The 19,244-nt window shown below is 33.8% G+C and overlaps 1 protein-coding gene across 2 annotated transcripts in view; it reads left to right on the top strand.

Moving 5' to 3' along the window:
- The window catches only part of CHD1 (chromodomain helicase DNA binding protein 1), a 134,171-nt gene that overhangs the window by 84,031 nt on the left and 30,896 nt on the right, over positions 1–19,244 (top strand). For both annotated transcript variants that reach the window (XM_043967415.1, XM_043967407.1), the window contains exons 19-26: positions 106–255; positions 3,429–3,577; positions 3,755–3,851; positions 3,936–4,031; positions 12,598–12,774; positions 12,988–13,148; positions 14,509–14,550; positions 15,578–15,708. In XM_043967415.1, the coding sequence (XP_043823350.1) occupies positions 106–255; positions 3,429–3,577; positions 3,755–3,851; positions 3,936–4,031; positions 12,598–12,774; positions 12,988–13,148; positions 14,509–14,550; positions 15,578–15,708 (1,003 nt within the window). The remainder of the gene's footprint in view (positions 1–105; positions 256–3,428; positions 3,578–3,754; positions 3,852–3,935; positions 4,032–12,597; positions 12,775–12,987; positions 13,149–14,508; positions 14,551–15,577; positions 15,709–19,244) is intronic.

Here is a 19,244-nt window from a genome sequence, read left to right as displayed (position 1 = left end):
CCCTTATACCACTAGTTTCCACTCATAGTTGTTACATCATCTGTTTCTAATGACATTCAGCATGATGGATTTAAAAAGTGTAACTATTTTCTTTTACTTCTATAGGACTTTTGCTTTTTACTTTCCACAAGGGCTGGAGGACTAGGCATCAATTTAGCATCTGCTGACACTGTTGTTATATTTGATTCTGACTGGAACCCACAAAATGATCTTCAGGCACAAGCTAGAGCCCATAGAATTGGGCAGAAGAAACAGGTACAGTCCATCACCAATCTGAAATTTCAATCTTCACTCAGGGTTTGTTTTTTGTTTTTTTGTTTTTTTGTTTTTTTGTTTTTTTGGTGAGGCAATTGGGGTTAAGTGACTTGCCCAGGGTCACACAGCTAGTAAGTGTTAAGTGTCTGAGGCCGGATTGGAACTCAGGTACTCCTGACTCCAGGGCCGGTGCTCTATCCACTGCGCCACCTAGCTGCCCCTCACTCAGGGTTTTTTAAATTGATTTTTGTTAATTCTTTAGTCTTCCTTCCCTCCCTCCCTCCCTCCCTTCTTTCTTTCTGGTTGAGGCAATTACAGTTAAGTGACTTGCCCAGGGTCACATAGCTAATAATCATCAAGTGTCTGAGGCCAGGCTTGAACTCAGGTCCTCTTGACTCCAGGGCTGGTGCTCTATTCACTGTGCCCCCATATTTTTTGTTTCTTAGGAAGATTAGAGTTAGGTCATCTCACCAATATGGGGTTCTTTACCTGAGATTTATAGATCCCAAGGGGGTATCTGGATAAATTTCAGGGAATCTATGAAATTGGATATAAAAAATTGCATCTTTATTTCAATATAATCCATTTTCTTTATAATTTTATGTGTTTTACTCAATGCACTTAATATACTGAGAGGGGATCCATAGACTATAATTGTCACATTGGGTCCATTACTCGCAAAAAAAAGTTAAATTCTGTTCTAATTGATATATACCTGAATTTCCCCAAAGTTCAACCAATGCCTGAGAGTAAAGCTGAAACTAATATTTAACACCATACCTTTAGAAGTAATTTAAGACATTTATAAGTGTATAATGTGGTGTTTTTAGCCCTTTTGCTTGTACATACAAACATGATAGTAATTTCACACTTTGTATGTTTGGCAGAAAAGTGTTTGATATTGTATTGACTTATCTTATTATTTTCTTAGACAATAACATTTTCCCCCCATACTTTAAAAAGTGGTTCACTTAGAAGCCAATCCAATTTTCTGTCTTATTATATCACTATTTTTATTTGTTTATGCTAATCTGGCTGATAGTAGGTATTTAATTGTGTGACCTACCTCTTTTAGAGAAATTCATCACCTCCCTCTAGTTTTGTATTTTTACATATACTTTCAGGATATTAGGAATCAAAACATCTAAATGTAACTGTTTGGAAATTGTTATGTGAGTTGGGTTTTTTTGTGAATTTTGAAGATTCTTGTGGTTTTGGCAGAGTTTATTCAATAAGCTAAGAAATTTGAAAGGAGAAACTCAGAATCTTTATGCAGAATTCTTTTTCCTCCTTATTTTCTCTCACTGAACTTTGCTATAGAGTTTTTGTAATTTACTTCTTTGATCTCTTCATTAGTTCCTATTCACTTCCTAGGCCATTAAACACACTCTGCTTCCCTGTCTCATATATACATATATGTATACATAAATGTTTATTTATAACTTCAAGTATGATTTGAGAGGCAGCTTTATTGTTCAGTCAATTTTGCAGTCATCTCCTACTCTTTTTTTTTTTTTTTTTTAGTGAGGCAATTGGGGTTAAGCAACTTGCCCAGGGTCACACAGCTAGTAAGTGTTAAGTGTCTGAGGCTGGATTTGAACTCTGGTACTCCTGACTCCAGGACCGGTGCTCTATCCACTGCGCCACCTAGCTGCCCCATCTCCTACTCTTAATGACCTTATTTGAGGTTTTCTTGGAAGGGATGCTGGTGGTTTTCCGTTTCCTTGTGCAGCTCATTTTACAGATGATGAGCTGAGACAAAAAGGGTTAAGTGACTTGCCTGAGGGTCACACAACTAGTGTCTGAGGCTGGATTTGAACTCAGGAAGATGAGTCTTTCTAACTTCAGGCCCCACTCTGAGCTACCCAGCTGCACTTGAGGCAGCTTTAGACTGAAAATAAGAATACCAGGCTTAGTTCTTGGGAATCACTCTAACCTCTTTGAGTCTCAGTTTATTTATCATAAAGTGAAGGGATTAGTTTAATTGATTTCTATGGATGTTCCTTTCTCTAAAATTCTTTAAATTTTTTTTGGCTTACTTCAAAATCTATTTCTTGTTCCTTCTTTTCCAAGCTCCAGATTAGCATTTCCAACTACCTGTCAGACTTCTTCCTTTTACCTTGATCAACATATGCAACAATGAATTTATTCTCTTGTTCTTATTAACAATAGAAAATGCTTATTCTCTCTGACATTCCTATTTTTACAAATTTCATTACCGGTTTTCTATTCATAGGTTTGAAACCTTGAAATTAATGGGTTCCATTTTAACCCTAAGTGCCTACTATGTATAATGCATCACATCTTTTCCAACTCAATCTTTATTTGCTACCCTCCAGTCAACAAGTCCTGATAATTATATATAATTAATAATCCAGCTGATACACAGTGTGCTGCACACAGATTAAATGGATGAATGTTGAATGTAGTGTCTAACCTCTCCATTCCCTTCTTTCCATTTCCACAACAACCACCTAGTTCAGGACTTTATTACTTTTTATTTGGACTATTGTAATTGCTTGCTAATTGATCTCCAGCCTTCTGATCGCTTTCCCTCCAATACATTTTACACATTTTTGCCAAATTGATCTTCCTGAACGTCTAGCATCAATCATGACAGTCCCTTATTCTAGGAACTTTAATGGTTCCCTATTTCTGTGCAGTGAAGTCTAAACTCTCTCAAATCTGGTGTTAACCTACTTTCTAGCTCTATTTTCCACTACTGTCTTTTACATATTTGAACCATGCTTTTTGCTTTTTGTCTCTATTCAGTGTTCCCATATCCACGATGCTCTAATTCTCTTTTTCGTTCATGAAAGTCCTAATCTTTCATGGCTCATCCCAAACCCCATCTTTTCTACAACCATTTCCAATCTTTTCAATCCAAGTGATTTTTCTTCTCTATGTTTCTGTAGGATTTCGATACCTCTTTTAATATTGCACTGTGGTTGTTTTTGTTTGTCATGTTTTTGCAACTAAATTAAAGCCACCTTTAAGAAAAGCTTTTCATCTTTGTATTCCCATAGTGCAAATTGTACTTTGCATGTATCAGTAAACTATGTTGTTGGTAGTTGTACTCCTGAGTTGTACCCACGAGGCATCTTTCTTTATAACAGTTAATAGCTTTCTTCATTTTATCTTTTATATATATTGAGATGTACTTTTTTATATAGGTTAATATTTATCGTCTAGTTACAAAGGGATCAGTTGAAGAAGATATTCTTGAAAGAGCCAAAAAAAAGATGGTGCTCGATCATCTAGTAATTCAGAGAATGGACACAACTGGGAAGACTGTACTACACACAGGTTCTGCTCCTTCAAGGTAGATGTTTTGTAAGCTGAAAATGTTTCGATAACACCAAACAGTTGAGCTGGATTCTGATTTTTACATACATTTTCATGGATGTTTATAGTTGTACACTTAAATATTTAAAGAAGTGTTTTTACATGTTGAATTATCTTGTGATATGTGATTCATGGTTCATTTTTTCTGCTTTAGTTCTACACCTTTTAATAAGGAAGAGCTATCAGCAATATTAAAGTTTGGTGCTGAAGAACTTTTTAAAGAACCTGAAGGAGAAGAACAAGAGCCTCAGGTAAAGAGAATACATAGAATTTATGTGAGAGAAGGTAAGACCACACTTAAATTCCCAATACTAAAACATTCTTTCCATTTATAGGAAATGGATATTGATGAAATCCTGAAGAGGGCTGAAACTCATGAAAATGAACCAGGCCCATTAACTGTTGGAGATGAATTGCTTTCCCAGTTTAAGGTATATTTCTCATTTTGAAGCTTTTTTTTTTTTTTACATATAAGGTATTTTATTTTTTCCGTTACATGTAAAGATAGTTCTCAGCTTTTGTTTATACAAGCTTTACAACTTCAGATCTTTCTCCCTCCCTCTCCCCTCCCCTAGACAGCAGGCAATCTGATATAGGTTATATCTATATATCTATATACATATATATACACATACATATACATACATACACACACACACACACACACACATATATACACATAATAACATTAATCCTATTTCTGCATTAGTCCTGTTATAAGAGAAAAAATCAGAGCAATGATAAAAAACCTCAAAATAGAAAAAAAAAACAACAGCACCAAAAACAAAAGAAATAGTATGGTTCATTCAGCATCTATACTTCACAGTTCTTTTTTTTTTTTCTTGGATTTGGAGATCCTCTTCTATCATGAGTTCCCTGGAACTCTTCTGTACCATTGCATTGGAGAGAAGAATATAGTCCATCACAGTAGATCAACACTCAATGTTGGTGATACTGTGTACAATGTTCTTCTGGTTCTGCTCATCTCACTCATCATCAGCTCACGCAAAACCCTCCAGGTTTCTCTGAACTCCTCCTCCTCATCATTATTTTGAAGCATTTTTAAAAGAATGATTTACATGAAAATGAAAGAACACTATTATTGGAAATCAGGAAACCTGGGTTTAAATTTTTGTCTCTGTGTAAGTGGCAGTGCTAATAGGGTACCTGCTATGCTTAAAGGAGATATATGCTTACTATACACTCGTATATTGAGCGTTCTAGTTTTCCTAAGGGAAGGGCAGCCTTAGTTAGGGCTAGGCCATTGAACATGATGTCCATCTTCAAGTACTTGAAGCTATCATGTAGAAGAAAAAGATACTTATTGTGCCTTGAAGCAAAGGGCAGATTTAGTTGTGATTGGTTTTGAGGTGGAGAATTTGGTTTGGTGTTTAAAAAAGAAAAGGAAGTTCCTAATTATTAGAATTGTTAAAGAATGTAATGTGTTGTAGAAGGCAATGAGATGTATGACTGAGATCTTCCAGCCTGGGGATATCTTTTTATGTATAGGTTAGACTAAATGACCTTTGGAGACCCGAGCTTCCATGATCTTTAATAAAATATGTAACTTCAATGGGCCTCATTTTCCTAATCAACTAAGTGACTGTTTAAAGTCTCTGTTAACCTCTGGTGTTTTGGGATTTAGATACATAGTTTTTCTCTTGTTATACTTTTTAAGTATCTTTTTTTCTTTTCATCTTAGTCTGCCAGAAAATAAAAATGTGTAGCCTTCTTAAAGAAAATGTTTGTCTTATTATGGTAGCCTATTTAACATTTAATGTAGCTAGGTTATATAAAATTTTTCATATATTATTAACTCTTGTTATTTTCCTGGTCATGTATATCAAGGTAGGAATCTGATTTGGAAACAGGAGGATCTTGATAATATGGATAAACTCATTAAATTGCAAGTGAGGCTTTTCTTGACTATGTAATTTTATTGCTGACAATTTCTAGCAGAATTTGATTTAACCTGTTAGTTCTGGTCTGCTAGCCATTGAAACAATTTTTGCAGAGTCTAAAAGTTTTCAAATAAGAGATTCACAGGTGTTAATTTTTTCTCAGAAATCTTTAGTAAATCAATCATGTAAAATTCCAAGTAGCAGTTATGGTGGGCACATATCCCCTAGATGTTAATGCCTAAAATATTGCTGGAGGCTTGTATTTGGTAATGTATGTACCTAACCTTGAAGTTAAGCATAATTTTTTTATATATTTTAAAAATTATATTTTATTGTTTCATCCAGCAAAAATTCATCTTCTCAGCCTCCCATCCCAATTGAGACAAAGAAAAAACAAAACCTTATAACATATATGTATAGTTAAGCAAAATTTCCACATAGGCCATATCCAAATATGGTATGTGTAGGAGAGAGAAAGGGAGAAGGGGGGGGTGAGGAAAATGTTTATTTAGCTGTTTACTTTTCCATCAGGAGATGGGTAGCCTGTTTCCTTTAGTCCTCTAGAATCATAGTTGATCATTTACATTGCTCAGTTTCTAATACTTCCAAAGTTGTTTGTTTTTACCATATTTTTATTAGAGTATAACTTGTTCTCCTACTTCTGATCACTTCACTCCACATCAGTTCATATAAGTCTTCCCAGGGTTTTGTTTTGTTTTGTTTTGTTTTTTAATCCCCTTCATCATCTTTTAAAACGCAATAGTATTCCAGTAGATTTATATATTATAACTTGTTTAGTCATTTCCCAGTTGGCAGAAACCTCATCAGATTCCCGTTCTTTGCCACACTGAAAGGAGCTATAAATATGTATGTACATCTTTAGAGTGCTTTACTTAGGACTGATTTTTTAATCTACTCTCCCTCTAATTCCTCTTTCTTCCCTTTGTCTCCTATTATCCTATTGAGTGAAATGTTTTCTTTCCCCAACTGTGTGCATGTATTCTTCCCTCTTTTGACCATTTCAGATAACACTGAGGTTCAAGTAAAAGACACTCCTCTCACCCTATCCTACTGGTGTCTATTTGTGTATCCCTGATTATGTGAGATAATTTTCCCTAAATATACTTACCCTCTCTCCCCACTGTTTTCCTCTTCCCCTTTGTTTTTCCTAAGTTCATCAAGACAGAAAACCACTCCCAGGCCTTCTGTTTATTTAGATTCTTTCTATTACCCCTGAAGATGATAGGTTGAGAGGGGATACATATATCATTTCCCCATATTTGAATGTAAGTAGTTTATCCTTGTTTAGTCCCTTATGATTGTTATTTAAGTTTACCTTTTTATTAAAGTTTCTCTTTGAGCTTCAGAGTTTCTGTGTTTGAGCTTCAGAGTTTCTACACAGATGCAGTGTTTTCATCAGAAATGCTTGGAAATTTTCTATTTCATTTTCCCCTCATAGGATTATACTTAGTTGTGATGGGGTAAATTATTTTTGGTGGTAAACCTATATCTTTTCCCTCCTAGAATATTGTATTTTTCACATTGCTGACTGCTAAGTCATGTGTGATTTTGATAGTGCCCCCTCAGTACTTGACTTTTTTTTCTTTCTGGTGCTTGCACTATTTTTACTTTGACCTGGAAGCTCTGGATTTTCACTTTAATGTTGCTGCTAGTTTTTATTTAGGATTTATTTTTGTCTTTTTCTTTCTTGGTGGTTGTTCAGTGAATTCTCTATTTTTATACATTGGCATCTGGTTCTAAGAGATCTGGGCAGTGTTCTTTTAAGATTTCTTGAAAGATGATTATTATAAGCTCATTTTTTGGTCATGACATTCATATAATCCAATGATTCTTAAAATTTTTTTCTCCTTGATCTGTTATCTACGTTAGTTGTTTTTGCTATCAAATACTTTACATTTTTTTCCATTTTTTCAGTCTTTTGACTTTCTTTTAATATTTCTTTTTGTTTCAGGGACTCATTGACTTACATTTTAATTTTCAGGGAATTGGTTGATCATTCTTTTTTTCCCCTTAGTTTCAATTCTTTTCTGTTTTTCCCCTCAAACACTCATTTCTTTTTTTTTTTTTAATTTTTAAAAATTTTATTTATTTAGCATTTTCCCCAAGTAACATGTAAAAACAAATTTTCGCATCAATTTTTTAAAACTTTGTGTTCCAAATTCTTTTCCTGCCTCCCTCCCCACTCCTCCTTAAGAAGTCAAACAATTCAGTGTAAGTTATACATGTGCAGTCAGGCAAATCATTTCCACATTAGAACTAACAAAAAAAAATTATACTTCAATCTGTATTCAGATACCATCATTTCTTTTCTCTGTAGATGTATTGCACTTCTCATAAGTCCTTCTGATAGCATCCTGCTCATCATTTCTTACAGCACAATATACTGTTCCCTCCTAATCTTATTCCACAATTTGTTCATCCATTCCCCAATTGATGGGCATCAACTTAGTTTTGAATTCAATTTTTTTTTTTAATCTCTTTTAGGGTACCAACCTACTAGTGGTATTACTAGGTTGAGGAGTATGCAGGGTTTTATAGTCATTTAGCTATAGTTCCAAATCGCTCTACAGAATGTTTGAATCAGTTTACAACTTTACCAAGAGTATATTAATGTTTCATTTTCCCCATATCCCCCACAACATTTGTCATTTTCCTGTTCTGTTATGTTATTCAATCCAGTAGGTGTGAGGCAGTACCCAGAATTGTTTTGACCTGAATCTCTCCAATCAGTAGTGAATTGGAGCATTTTTTTTTTCATATGGCTATAGGTATCTTTGATTATTTTATCTGAAAACTTCATGTATTTTGATCATCTGTCAATTGGGGAAATGGCTCTCTTTTTAACAAATTTGACTCAGTTCTCTGTGTTTGAGAACTGAGGCCTCTTAGACAAACTTGCTTCACATCTTTTTTTTTTCACGGTTACTATAGCTAATTGTTTTACCCTCCATCCTATCCTTTCCCCCATGATATTTACTGTATTTTCTATCTTCTTTCACCTTATCCCTCCTCAAAAGTGTTTTGCTTCTTATTGTCCCCTCCCCAAATCTTCAAAACTCATTTCTTTATAAAAATAATTTAAATTCACTTTTTAACTCTTGTTTCCACTCTTCCAAGAAATTCTAATTGATTTTATGTGCAAGTTGTGTTTTCCTTTGAGACTTTACTTGTAAATGTTTTCCTGGAGCATTGAGTGTTGTGTTGTTCAGAACCTCAGGCAAAGTTCAGTAGAGGTTTTTCAGTGTTCCCTAGGCAAAGTCTGATTGCTGCCTCCTTGATCTGATCTCTATAATTTGAATCTGAGCTACAATGGACTGCTACTGAACTCAAACACTATCAGTCAGCTGGGATGCCATGAAGGTTCAGAGTATCAGAATTATGGGTTTCTCTTTGGTCTTGTAATCCTGCCTTGGTTTTGCTCAGACAGACTTGAGATAGGGCTAGACGTTTAAATTGAAATCCACTCTGATACTAAGATGAGAGCTACACAGCTGCTGTTGGCTTCTGAACTTGATTCTGACTTACAGCTCCCAAACAGGGTAGCATGGAACCCTTCCTTAGTTCACCCTTCATTTGTGAAACAGAACTAAGCAGTGAACAATAAAGTTGCCACATGACACCTTCCCATTTCAGTGCTGTGACATTGATCTGGCATTAATTTAGGACCCCCTCTTCCTCTGTGCCACAGCCTCTCTTTAGACTGCATTCCTCAGTCATCGCTCCTGGCCAGACCCTGTCTGTAGTCTCCATGGTCCCCTCTATTTTTCTCCCTATGTTCACCTGAACTGGCAAAATGTCTTGACTTTTTTTTTTTTAATTTCCACATTAAAATTTGATCTGGTGCATTTAATAGATTTGTTTGAAGGAATTCAGAGGGAGTTCAATGTATTGCTTTCTGTTATTCTACCATCTCGGCTATGCTTCCCAAGTGTTGTTTTTTATAGACCAAGAAGCAATGTCTTATTGTATACCTCAGAAATTTAGTAGGGTAGGGTAGGACATAGTAACTCACCTAGATGTGGGATATTAGCTAAGTCTGAGGGGCCTCAACTCTACAAGGATAGGTAGGGTTTTTTATGCCTTGACGTCACAGTAAAGCCCTATTAGTATAGTCTGAAGCCACCAGGAAGCTGCATGCAAAAAAATGGTGCTTGAGCCTTATTCTTCTAGGCTTATCACTTCTTGGGGACAGCTCTTTAACCTTAAGGGGCAGGGGGAAACTAATCTACATGGTGAGAGAAAACCTGGGATCCTATCAAATCCCACATCTCTGTTGAAGGACCTGTCACAATATAAGGGCTTTAGGATTTTTACTAAATTTTCCTAGTCTTGCAAATGCAGCTACCAAAGGCTATTCCAGGGAGAAGGGAGAAAAATTGAACTAAAAAGATAGCAAATACAAAACAAGACAAAATTTTTTTTTTTACCATCCTCTCCTACCCTGAAAGAGTGAACACAAATGTAAAAGAGAACAAAACCCAGGAATCTTAGACTTCGCCTTCTCTCTTTGGAAGGATGGAGTCCTGGATCTCAACAATCTGGTACCACATCTTTGCACATCTTAGTGGGTTTCCTCCTGATATAAAACAGCGGCAATGAGTAGGAATAACACTGGCAAAGGTTGATTACCTTAGACAATTTAAAATCTATTTATTAATGTAATATAATAGCAAAGGATAAGAAAAATAAATTTCTGATTCAGGTTTATTATAAAGCAATAAAGTATAAGAAGCAAAATTTGTAAAATAAAAAAAATACTGAATACTATACCTAAGGATAACCCTAAACTAACATATTATGAAAACATCAGTATGATTTTGTAAAATTTATCAGTGTAGACCAGACTGTCTTCTCTTTCTTTAAAAACCCATACTTAGACCGTTAGATGCAGAAAACTTTATCCATATCTCTGTGAGTTTTGCATGCTCACATTTTCATACAATGAACTAAGTGTAGTTGGGTGACTTAGAGTAGTATCTAAAATCTGTGATGCTTTAAGTGTGATATTGTTGTCCTTGCAATATTTTTCAATAGCTGGGCTAAAAGAACTTGAAAATGGGTCCTCAAAAACAGCTTTAATTACCTATGCTTTCTTATTTGACCACCAGAGAACTAGAAGTGATCAGTGGTTTGTAGCTTCTCAGAGCATAAGAACTGCAGGACCAATTTAAAAAAAACCAAAACCAATGGTTTTACCTCCCTGTAAAAATACTAGGTGATACTTAGGCATTTTAAAAGTAGGTTAATTTCATTTTTCTTTTTAAAAAAATGTAAATTATAGAAGCATCCTTTTCCACAATAAGCATGTTTCATCAACATTAAGATTTTGTTGATTACTGTATCCACTTCAATCATTTATGTAGAAATATCATTTTAATTTGTCACATCTTTCTTTATTTGTATTCGTCTCCTGCAATAATTTTAACACTATCCAGTTGAACTTGACTTTTAAAGTGATCAAACCAACAAAGGCTTTTAGTAAAAAGTATTCTTCACTATCCACTTGCTTTCCAGTTTATTGCACTACTTCATTTAAATGTTAAGCTTTTGTCTGAATGGCTGGCCTGCTAAGAAGAAAGCTATTTTTGATTGCCATCTTCAATTCATATAGCTAATGGATTGTTACTAGCAATTCAAACACTTTATTTCTATCATTGTAATACTTCTTACTTGTAGTTCTTTGTAAACCACAAAAAGCTAATACAACTTTGCCCTTTTCATTTACCTGTGTGTGTTTTATAATATTTTGTACCATAGATTCAGGCATTTTGATATCTCATCTTATTTTAAAGTTACTATGACTATACTTTTTTTGTTCTAATATAATCAAACACCTCTTCATTTTTGCACTGGCAGTATTTTCCATCAACAATTTTCTTTCTCATTCATTTTGTTAAGGGCTCCTTTAAAAAAAAATAGCACAACCATTGACATATATGATATATAGCAGGACATTATAACCACACTAGACAATAACAAGGGTAAGCTAATGACATGTTAATTTAATTTTGGCTCCTAATGTAACTTGGTAACATTTAATTTTTTTTTTTAATTTTTTTTTAACTAATAAAGTATTTTAATTTTTTTCCTGTTACATGTAAAGATAGTTCTCAACTTTTGTTTATACAAGCTTTCCAATTTCAGATTTTTCTCCCTCCCTCCCGGTAACATTTTATAATTCAGAATAAATTGACTTTTGCATTATTTTAACTAACATTAATTGCATCCTCTCTGTAGCTAAGAGGTTATAAGCCTCTTGCATGCCATTTGTCCTGATATCTGAGTTCATAAAAAACACTCTTCTTATATGGAAATTCATCCAGTGTTCCTTTGCTTACCCACCAAAAACTCCCCTTCTTTGGGAACTTTATCAAGGGGATGATTAATACCTTGAAAGGACTCTCCAGAGGGACTGCTGCATTTTTCCATAAGGACTGGATAAACACCTTTCATCACATTCATCCAAAGCTACCAAGTTAGCTAGGCACCCCCTCTCTTCCAAGTTCATATAGTTGCAGTTTTTATAGTTTCACACATTCACCACAGTTACATAGTGACAATTTTACCTCCCTCATGCTATTAGAAAGCAAGACACTTTCCAAAAATACCATCTCTTGGTCCTCCCCAGGCTTGTTTTGGGAAAGCATTGTCTTGAGGAGAAGGGAAGTCTGCCAGAGGAGGGGACCTGGGCTATTTCTCCAGAAAGTACAAGAGTCCTCAGAGGGGGTGAAGGATTTAATAAGTTATTACTGAATTGAAATCAACCAGTAATTTTAGTCTTGAAACTCATTTTTTAATTTAAATTTAGAATTTCCACTCTTGATTTATCATATTGTGTAATAACAAAGATTTTGTTAAGGAGATTAAAGAAAAATAGAATCTTAGACTTTGAAGGGACTTTGGAGATTGCATAGTCAAGCTCCCTCATCTGATAAAAGAGAAGCCCAGAGAAGATAAGGTTGATTTATGATTATACTCATGGGGAAAACAAACAAATGCTTCTCTATCATTAAGTAGATGTATTTATTATGTAAATTCCTACAATGATCTTTAAAAACATTTTCATTTTTATTAGGTGGCCAACTTTTCAAATATGGATGAAGATGATATTGAATTAGAACCTGAAAGAAATTCAAGAAATTGGGAGGAAATCATTCCAGAAGATCAAAGAAGAAGGCTAGAAGAAGAAGAAAGACAAAAGGAACTTGAAGAAATATATATGCTACCAAGAATGAGAAACTGTGCAAAACAGGTAATCTTTTACTGTAAAATATGTATATATTGGATATAATAATAAATCATATTTAGAATATCTTTTTGTGTCTTGGAAATATTACTTATTTATGAATTTTCTGATAACTTGACTCAGAATGAAACATGTATGTGTATGCATGTGTGTGCAGTTATTTCTAAGAGTATTTATTATTTTGGTTACTTAGAAATATTTGTCACCTTGAATTTCTAGATTAGCTTCAATGGAAGTGAAGGCAGGCGCAGCAGAAGTAGAAGATACTCTGGGTCTGATAGTGATTCAATATCTGAAAGGAAAAGGCCAAAGAAACGTGGAAGACCAAGGACTATCCCACGAGAGAATATTAAAGGATTTAGTGATGCAGAAATTAGGCGGTAAGATTAAATAAGACCACTTTGCTTCAACTTGACGTTAATAAAGGGTACAGCTAAAATAACTTCAAACTCTCCCATCTTTTCCAAAGGTCAAGTTCAACTTATGCAGGAACTGAATTTGTTAACTAAGATTTGTTTCACAAGCAGTTTTGTGGTTCTGCTTCTGTGTGGTATTGGCCTTGCATTTCATCCTATTTATGTACTATTAGGTTATTTAAAATGCTGAATACCTAATTTAATGTTTTTTGTCCCCTAATGTAGCTAGCTTAAAAATTGTTACCATTTTGAGTAATAAAAGTATACATTTATATGAGAGTTTTCTTCATCTTCTACTGCCTTTTTTGGTAATCCATACCATTCTTGATACATTAAAGAATCCAACTCATCTTTATTTTTATGAAGGGATAAATTATTTGCATATTTTTTTCTATAAGCACTGCAATGATTTTTTTTTTAAAGAACCATGTTAAGATATTTGAGCTGAGGGTAGCAGTTGGGAAGTAAGGTCAGATAGCAATGCAGTATACTGTGGAATATCCCTTCACATATGTTCATGTATGTGCTAATGCATTTCTTTCATGGTAGTGGAAAAATAACTGTCATTTTTGTTTATGTAATCTTCTTTGGATTTGAAGTTTGTAAAAATGTTATTCACTTCTGTATTTTCAGAGTTTCTATTTATTATTTCTATTAAAACCATTGTAACCTTTTTCTTTTAAATTATAGACATGACATAAAGTTCTCCATCACAAAGCTAAAGTGCTGCATCTTTTATTAAAGATACTTTCATGCCTATTTGAGTGGTTGAATCCTTTACTTTTAGAAGAGGCATTTAACCCTTCTTCATTTCCATAACCACTCATATGTTTTTGTTTTTAAATAAGATTTCCATTTTTTGTTTTGGTGTCACCTCATAACTTGGAATTTAAATCCTTGAGTAATTATCAGAATTCTTTACTTTCATCTTGACTGTATCAAGGGAGTGTTAATATGGTTGTCACCCACCCTGAACTCATTGAAGCCCCCATTTTCTATGACTTAATGTCTAGCTCTGAAAAAATTTTTTGTCTTGTGAAAATAATAAAGTAATTTCTGAAATAAATTTTAGCTTCTATTGTTTTATTTGTACTGGTTTCTAAAATTAGTATAAGACTGGGTTTTTAAATGTATATATCCAATGGATTTTGGGGGGACATTCTTTTTTTTTTTCCTTGCATTGTCCATTTAATTTGTTCATGATAGAGATACTTTGATTTTTTCCATTAATAAGCATTGATGTCCACTATTTATATAACTATATATGTATTTAATAATCAAGTTTAGTAGAGCACGCATTTAAACAGCAATTATTTTCTGTTAGGTTTATCAAGAGTTACAAGAAATTTGGTGGTCCTCTGGAAAGGTAAATGCAATTATCCTTGAAGTAAAATTTACTGTTTACAAATAGATGGTTGTATTTGTTTTGTTCAAAAAATTTTTACTAATGTTTCAAATCTAGGTGCTTCATTTTCACTTATTTTGAAAAACAAAGCATTTTTAGAACCTTTTCCCCACCATTGGAAAGACTAAGTGATGTATTTTAATTTCTAAAATTGTTTCCAGCTCAAAATTCTGTGATTCTTTAGATAATTTAGTGCTATCCTTATTTGCATAAGTTTGCTATGCAAATCTTTCCAACATTCAAACTGGAAAGCCTTTAGTTTTTCTGAGCTGGCCTGTTGACTTCAGTAATAGTCAGTGATTTGAATATTCTTTTCCCTTTTTTTAGCCAAACTACTGCTAAAAATTTAATTTTGGTCAAACTGTCCACTAAATGCAGGAAATTACGTATTATATTCTGATGACATTTCTTTGTTCAGGTAAAACATTGCATTTTAATAGTTAATTTTCATTTTGGTTCCAGAAAACTTACCTGAGTATTATTCATTTGAAAAAACTGTTTGCATAGTATTTGTACTTATGTCTTATCTATCCTTGGAAATCAAAAATTATATAAACTATATATCTTGTTTATTTGTTTTAACTTTCTTGTGTTTGTCAGAAATGTTAACTGTTTCTTATTGGGTTCATTGTCAGATGGTTCATAATCTCCAGATTAGAAAAATGACATTTTAACTAGTGACAAAAATCTTAATCACCCATTAAGCTTAAAGATATATTATACTGTTTATACTATACTGCTATGCCAATGGGAAAACTATATTTGCCACTATATATTCCTGTGGCTTATTTTATTTAGGTTGTGTAGTCTAGAATTTAGTATCTTAACCAGAAGTAGAATAGCCTGTTACACTTCTCTACTCTTTCCTTGAGATCATTTATGTAAAACTTTCATAAACTTTTAAGTTCTATCTAAATGTCAGCTATTGGTATAGTCTACAACCTATTATAATATACCTGATAAATCTTTTGCTGATATTTTATTACAGGTTAGATGCGATTGCTCGAGATGCTGAATTAGTTGATAAATCAGAAACAGACCTCAGACGACTAGGGGAGCTGGTGCATAACGGGTGTGTTAAAGCTTTAAAGGATAGTTCCTCTGGACAGGACCGAACAGGTATAATGTTAAAGTACTATTGGAAGTTTTTTAAAAATGCAAAAAAAAGAATGTAGATATTTGATCACAGTTCTTCTTAAACTTTAATTGGAGTAATACTAAGTATTCAGCATGGTTCTTTTAAAGTAATAAACATTTTTATTTATAGTTTTGAGTTCCAATCTTTATCCCTCCTCTCCCTCCTCTTTCCCCTCCCCAAGGTGGCGAGCAATCATATATGGTTATACATGCACGATCATGTAAAATGTTACCTTAATAGTCATTTTGTAAAAGAAAACTTTAATAAAAGAAAATATGAAAGAAAGTGAAAAATAGCATGCTTCAGTCTGTGTTCCATCAATTTCAATTCTTTCTTTGGAGGTGGATAGTATGTTTTATTAATAGTCCTTTGGAATTGTCTTGGATCATTGTATTGTTCAGAATAGTTGTCATTCACAATACTTCATCAAAAATATTGCTGGCTTTGCACACAAAGTTTTCTTGATTCTGCTCACTTCGCTATATATCAGTTCATACAAGTCTTTCCAGGCATTTCTGTAATCATCCTGTTTGTCATTTCCTACAGCACCATCATATACCACAGCTTGCTTAGCCATTCCCCAATTGATAGGCATTCCTTTAATTTCCAATTCTTAAGCACCACAGAAAGAGCTGATATAAATATTTTTGTACAAATGGGTAATTTTCTCTTTTGGGGGATATCTTTTGGATATAAATCTAGCAGTGGTATGGCTGGATCAAAGGGTATGCAGAGTTCTATAGCCCTTTGGGAATAGTTCCAAGTTGCCCTCTGGGATGGTTGGATCTTTTCACAACTCCAACAACAGTGGATTAGCATCCCAGTTTTCCTACATCCCCTCCAATATCCAATATTTTCTGTTTTTGTTATATTTGCCACTCTGATAGGTGTGAGGTGATACCTCAGAGTTGTTTTAATTTTCAGCATGTTTTCTTTAGAAAAAATTTAAAATCCCATTGTTCATTATGTTCATTAATGTTTTCTGCCATCAGAGGAGATTCACAAATTTTTGTTTCATTGATTAAATGAATCATTTATTTCATCAAATTTTCACTGATCCATATATTATTTTTCCTAGGCCCTTATGAATGGCACACTTATGAAATAATTACTTGAGTTCCTTGGGGAAAGGAGAAATGGATCACATTGTGGGGATAATGAGGAATGATGTTATTCATTGACATTCATACCAAGTGCACCTACCTCCTATTATACATGCCTCAAATTGCATAACATGCAATCTAGAAGCTAACTTTAGCTTTTATTTAAGTTAATTTCATTGAGAGGACCAAATTGATTTATGATCTTATTGATGAAAGGCTTCCTTTGTGCAGATAGCAACCTATGCAGGCCTGCATATCCTGTGTGTTCTTTTTCCATGTCATTCCTAAAACTAGGGGTCCATCTAACATGCTTGGGTTCTTTTCCAATCTCATGATATCACAAGTATCCTAGTGGAATATACAGGCCATATAGTGATTATTTTTAATCCTTACCACATGGACCAACCCACCTTTTTTTTTGTTTGTTAATGCAGTTTTTTGATGACATCTACTTCTTTACAATTCTTTGTTACTTATTTCAGACTGATTATACCTATCATGTGCCTTTCCTTTGCCCTGCATGGAGACTACTATTCCATAACCCACAGTCATGCACTAATAATTTTCAAATATTTATGTTAAAAGTTAGGCTTTAATTTCAGAAATAAGTTTGGAGTTATTTAAGGTGAAAAGGACCCACCTTTTCAATAATGGGTCCATTTCATCTATTTGCAGTATCTGTCCAAAGCATATATACTAATGAATGCCAGCTATATAGACTGCCTATTTAACTGCATGTCATAACCTGGACAATATGTGTTCCTGATCTAACTCATTTTTCCTGTTTAGTGGTTTTAGAACTTATCAAGGAGCTCTGATAAAGATGCAACCAGCCAAAAATAATTTCTAAGTAGAAGCTTCTGGAAGGCCAGTAGGGAATTTATATAGATTTAAAATAACCAATTTTGGGGGGGCAGCTAGGTGGCGCAGTGGATAAAACATTGGCCCTGGATTCAAGAGGACCTGAGTTAAAATCTGGCCTCAGACACTTGACACTTACTAGCTGTGTAACCTTGGGCAAGTCACTTAACCCTCATTGCCCCACCCAAAACAACAACAACAAAATAAAATAACCAGTTTTAAATTTATAAGTTTTCTTGCATATAAAAATTTATTGGATTAAATAAGATTGTAGTATTGGGCTCTCCGGGGCTCAAAATTATCCCCAACGTATTTCCTGAATTCTTTCCATTGGTCTTAGCAAAAGAAAGTTGAGTAGCTCTTGGATAGCAGGAAAGAACAAGCAGACTGCATGGTATTGAGAAAGAACTGTTAATAAAAATGGCTTTAAGAAATGATAAATGTTGCATATTCTGACAGTTGTCATGTGCTAACAGATTAGGTTCCACTGTGGTAGTTTTGATTAATGATTTTTTTGTTGTTGTTGTTATAAGAGAAAGTTCTTTGGGTGGTATTGGGGGTAGGTAATATATAGTAATGACTGTGGGGTTCAAACAAACAAAAAACAAAAGGCATCCAGAAAATTTAAAGAAAAGAAAATAGTTATAAGAATTATCCAAATCTCTGATCTCATCCTGTAGTGTTGATGAAATTTGTTATCATTTAAATATGTTAAGAGATGGCTAGGAGTGAGCTTTGATTAGTTGTTCCTCATTCCATTTAAAGGATTTGAAATCTGCTGAATACTGAATGATTTTATTACAAATTAATTATGTATTTTTTGATATTTCAAGAATGACAGCATTAAAAGAGGCTATTTGAGTGGATACAATTTTGTCTTTTTTTGATACATAAAAGAGTTTAAACAAAATTTTGAATGCCATGTATATTTTCTTTGTAAGGCAGTTTGAACAAACTAGCAAATAAGTAGATTGTTAATTTGAATGAAATAAACTGTAAAACCTGTGGATTAAAAATTAAATATGCAGTATTATTGTAAAATAACACAGCAGACTAGTTTTTTTCTTATAATATTGCTTAAATGGAAAATCACTTATATGTGAAATTAATTAAATGAAGCTTTGAGAATTTTTTTTTCACTTTATTATATTAGGACTCTTGATATTCTAACACAGAGCTTTTATGACAGAATCTTGTAAGGAAATGCCTGCTGGAGTTTTGGGGTTTTTTGATAACTGAATTTAATTACCTTTTCTCCTTCTGTTGGGGGGCTGGGGGAGGGGGAAGAAGGAAAACAAATTCCCACATTGAACAAGTCTAAAAATGTATGTCCCATTCTCGGTTAGTTGGTATTTCTTAAGTGCCTACTATGTGCCAGGCACTGTTCTAAGCACTCAGAATAGAAGGAAGGGCAAAAGATAGTCTACCCCCTAAGAGTTCACGGTCAAATGGGGCAGACAACAAGGAAACAAATATGTGCAGAGACACTGTATATAAAATAAATAGAAAACAATGAACAGGGTAAAGGCACTAGAATTAAGTGAGATTTGGGA

The sequence above is a fragment of the Dromiciops gliroides genome, chromosome 1 (genome assembly GCF_019393635.1).
Source record: "Dromiciops gliroides isolate mDroGli1 chromosome 1, mDroGli1.pri, whole genome shotgun sequence".
NCBI classification, from domain to species: domain Eukaryota; kingdom Metazoa; phylum Chordata; class Mammalia; order Microbiotheria; family Microbiotheriidae; genus Dromiciops; species Dromiciops gliroides.
Note: the sequence above shows the minus strand (reverse complement) of the source record. Positions and strands in the feature narration are given on the sequence as shown.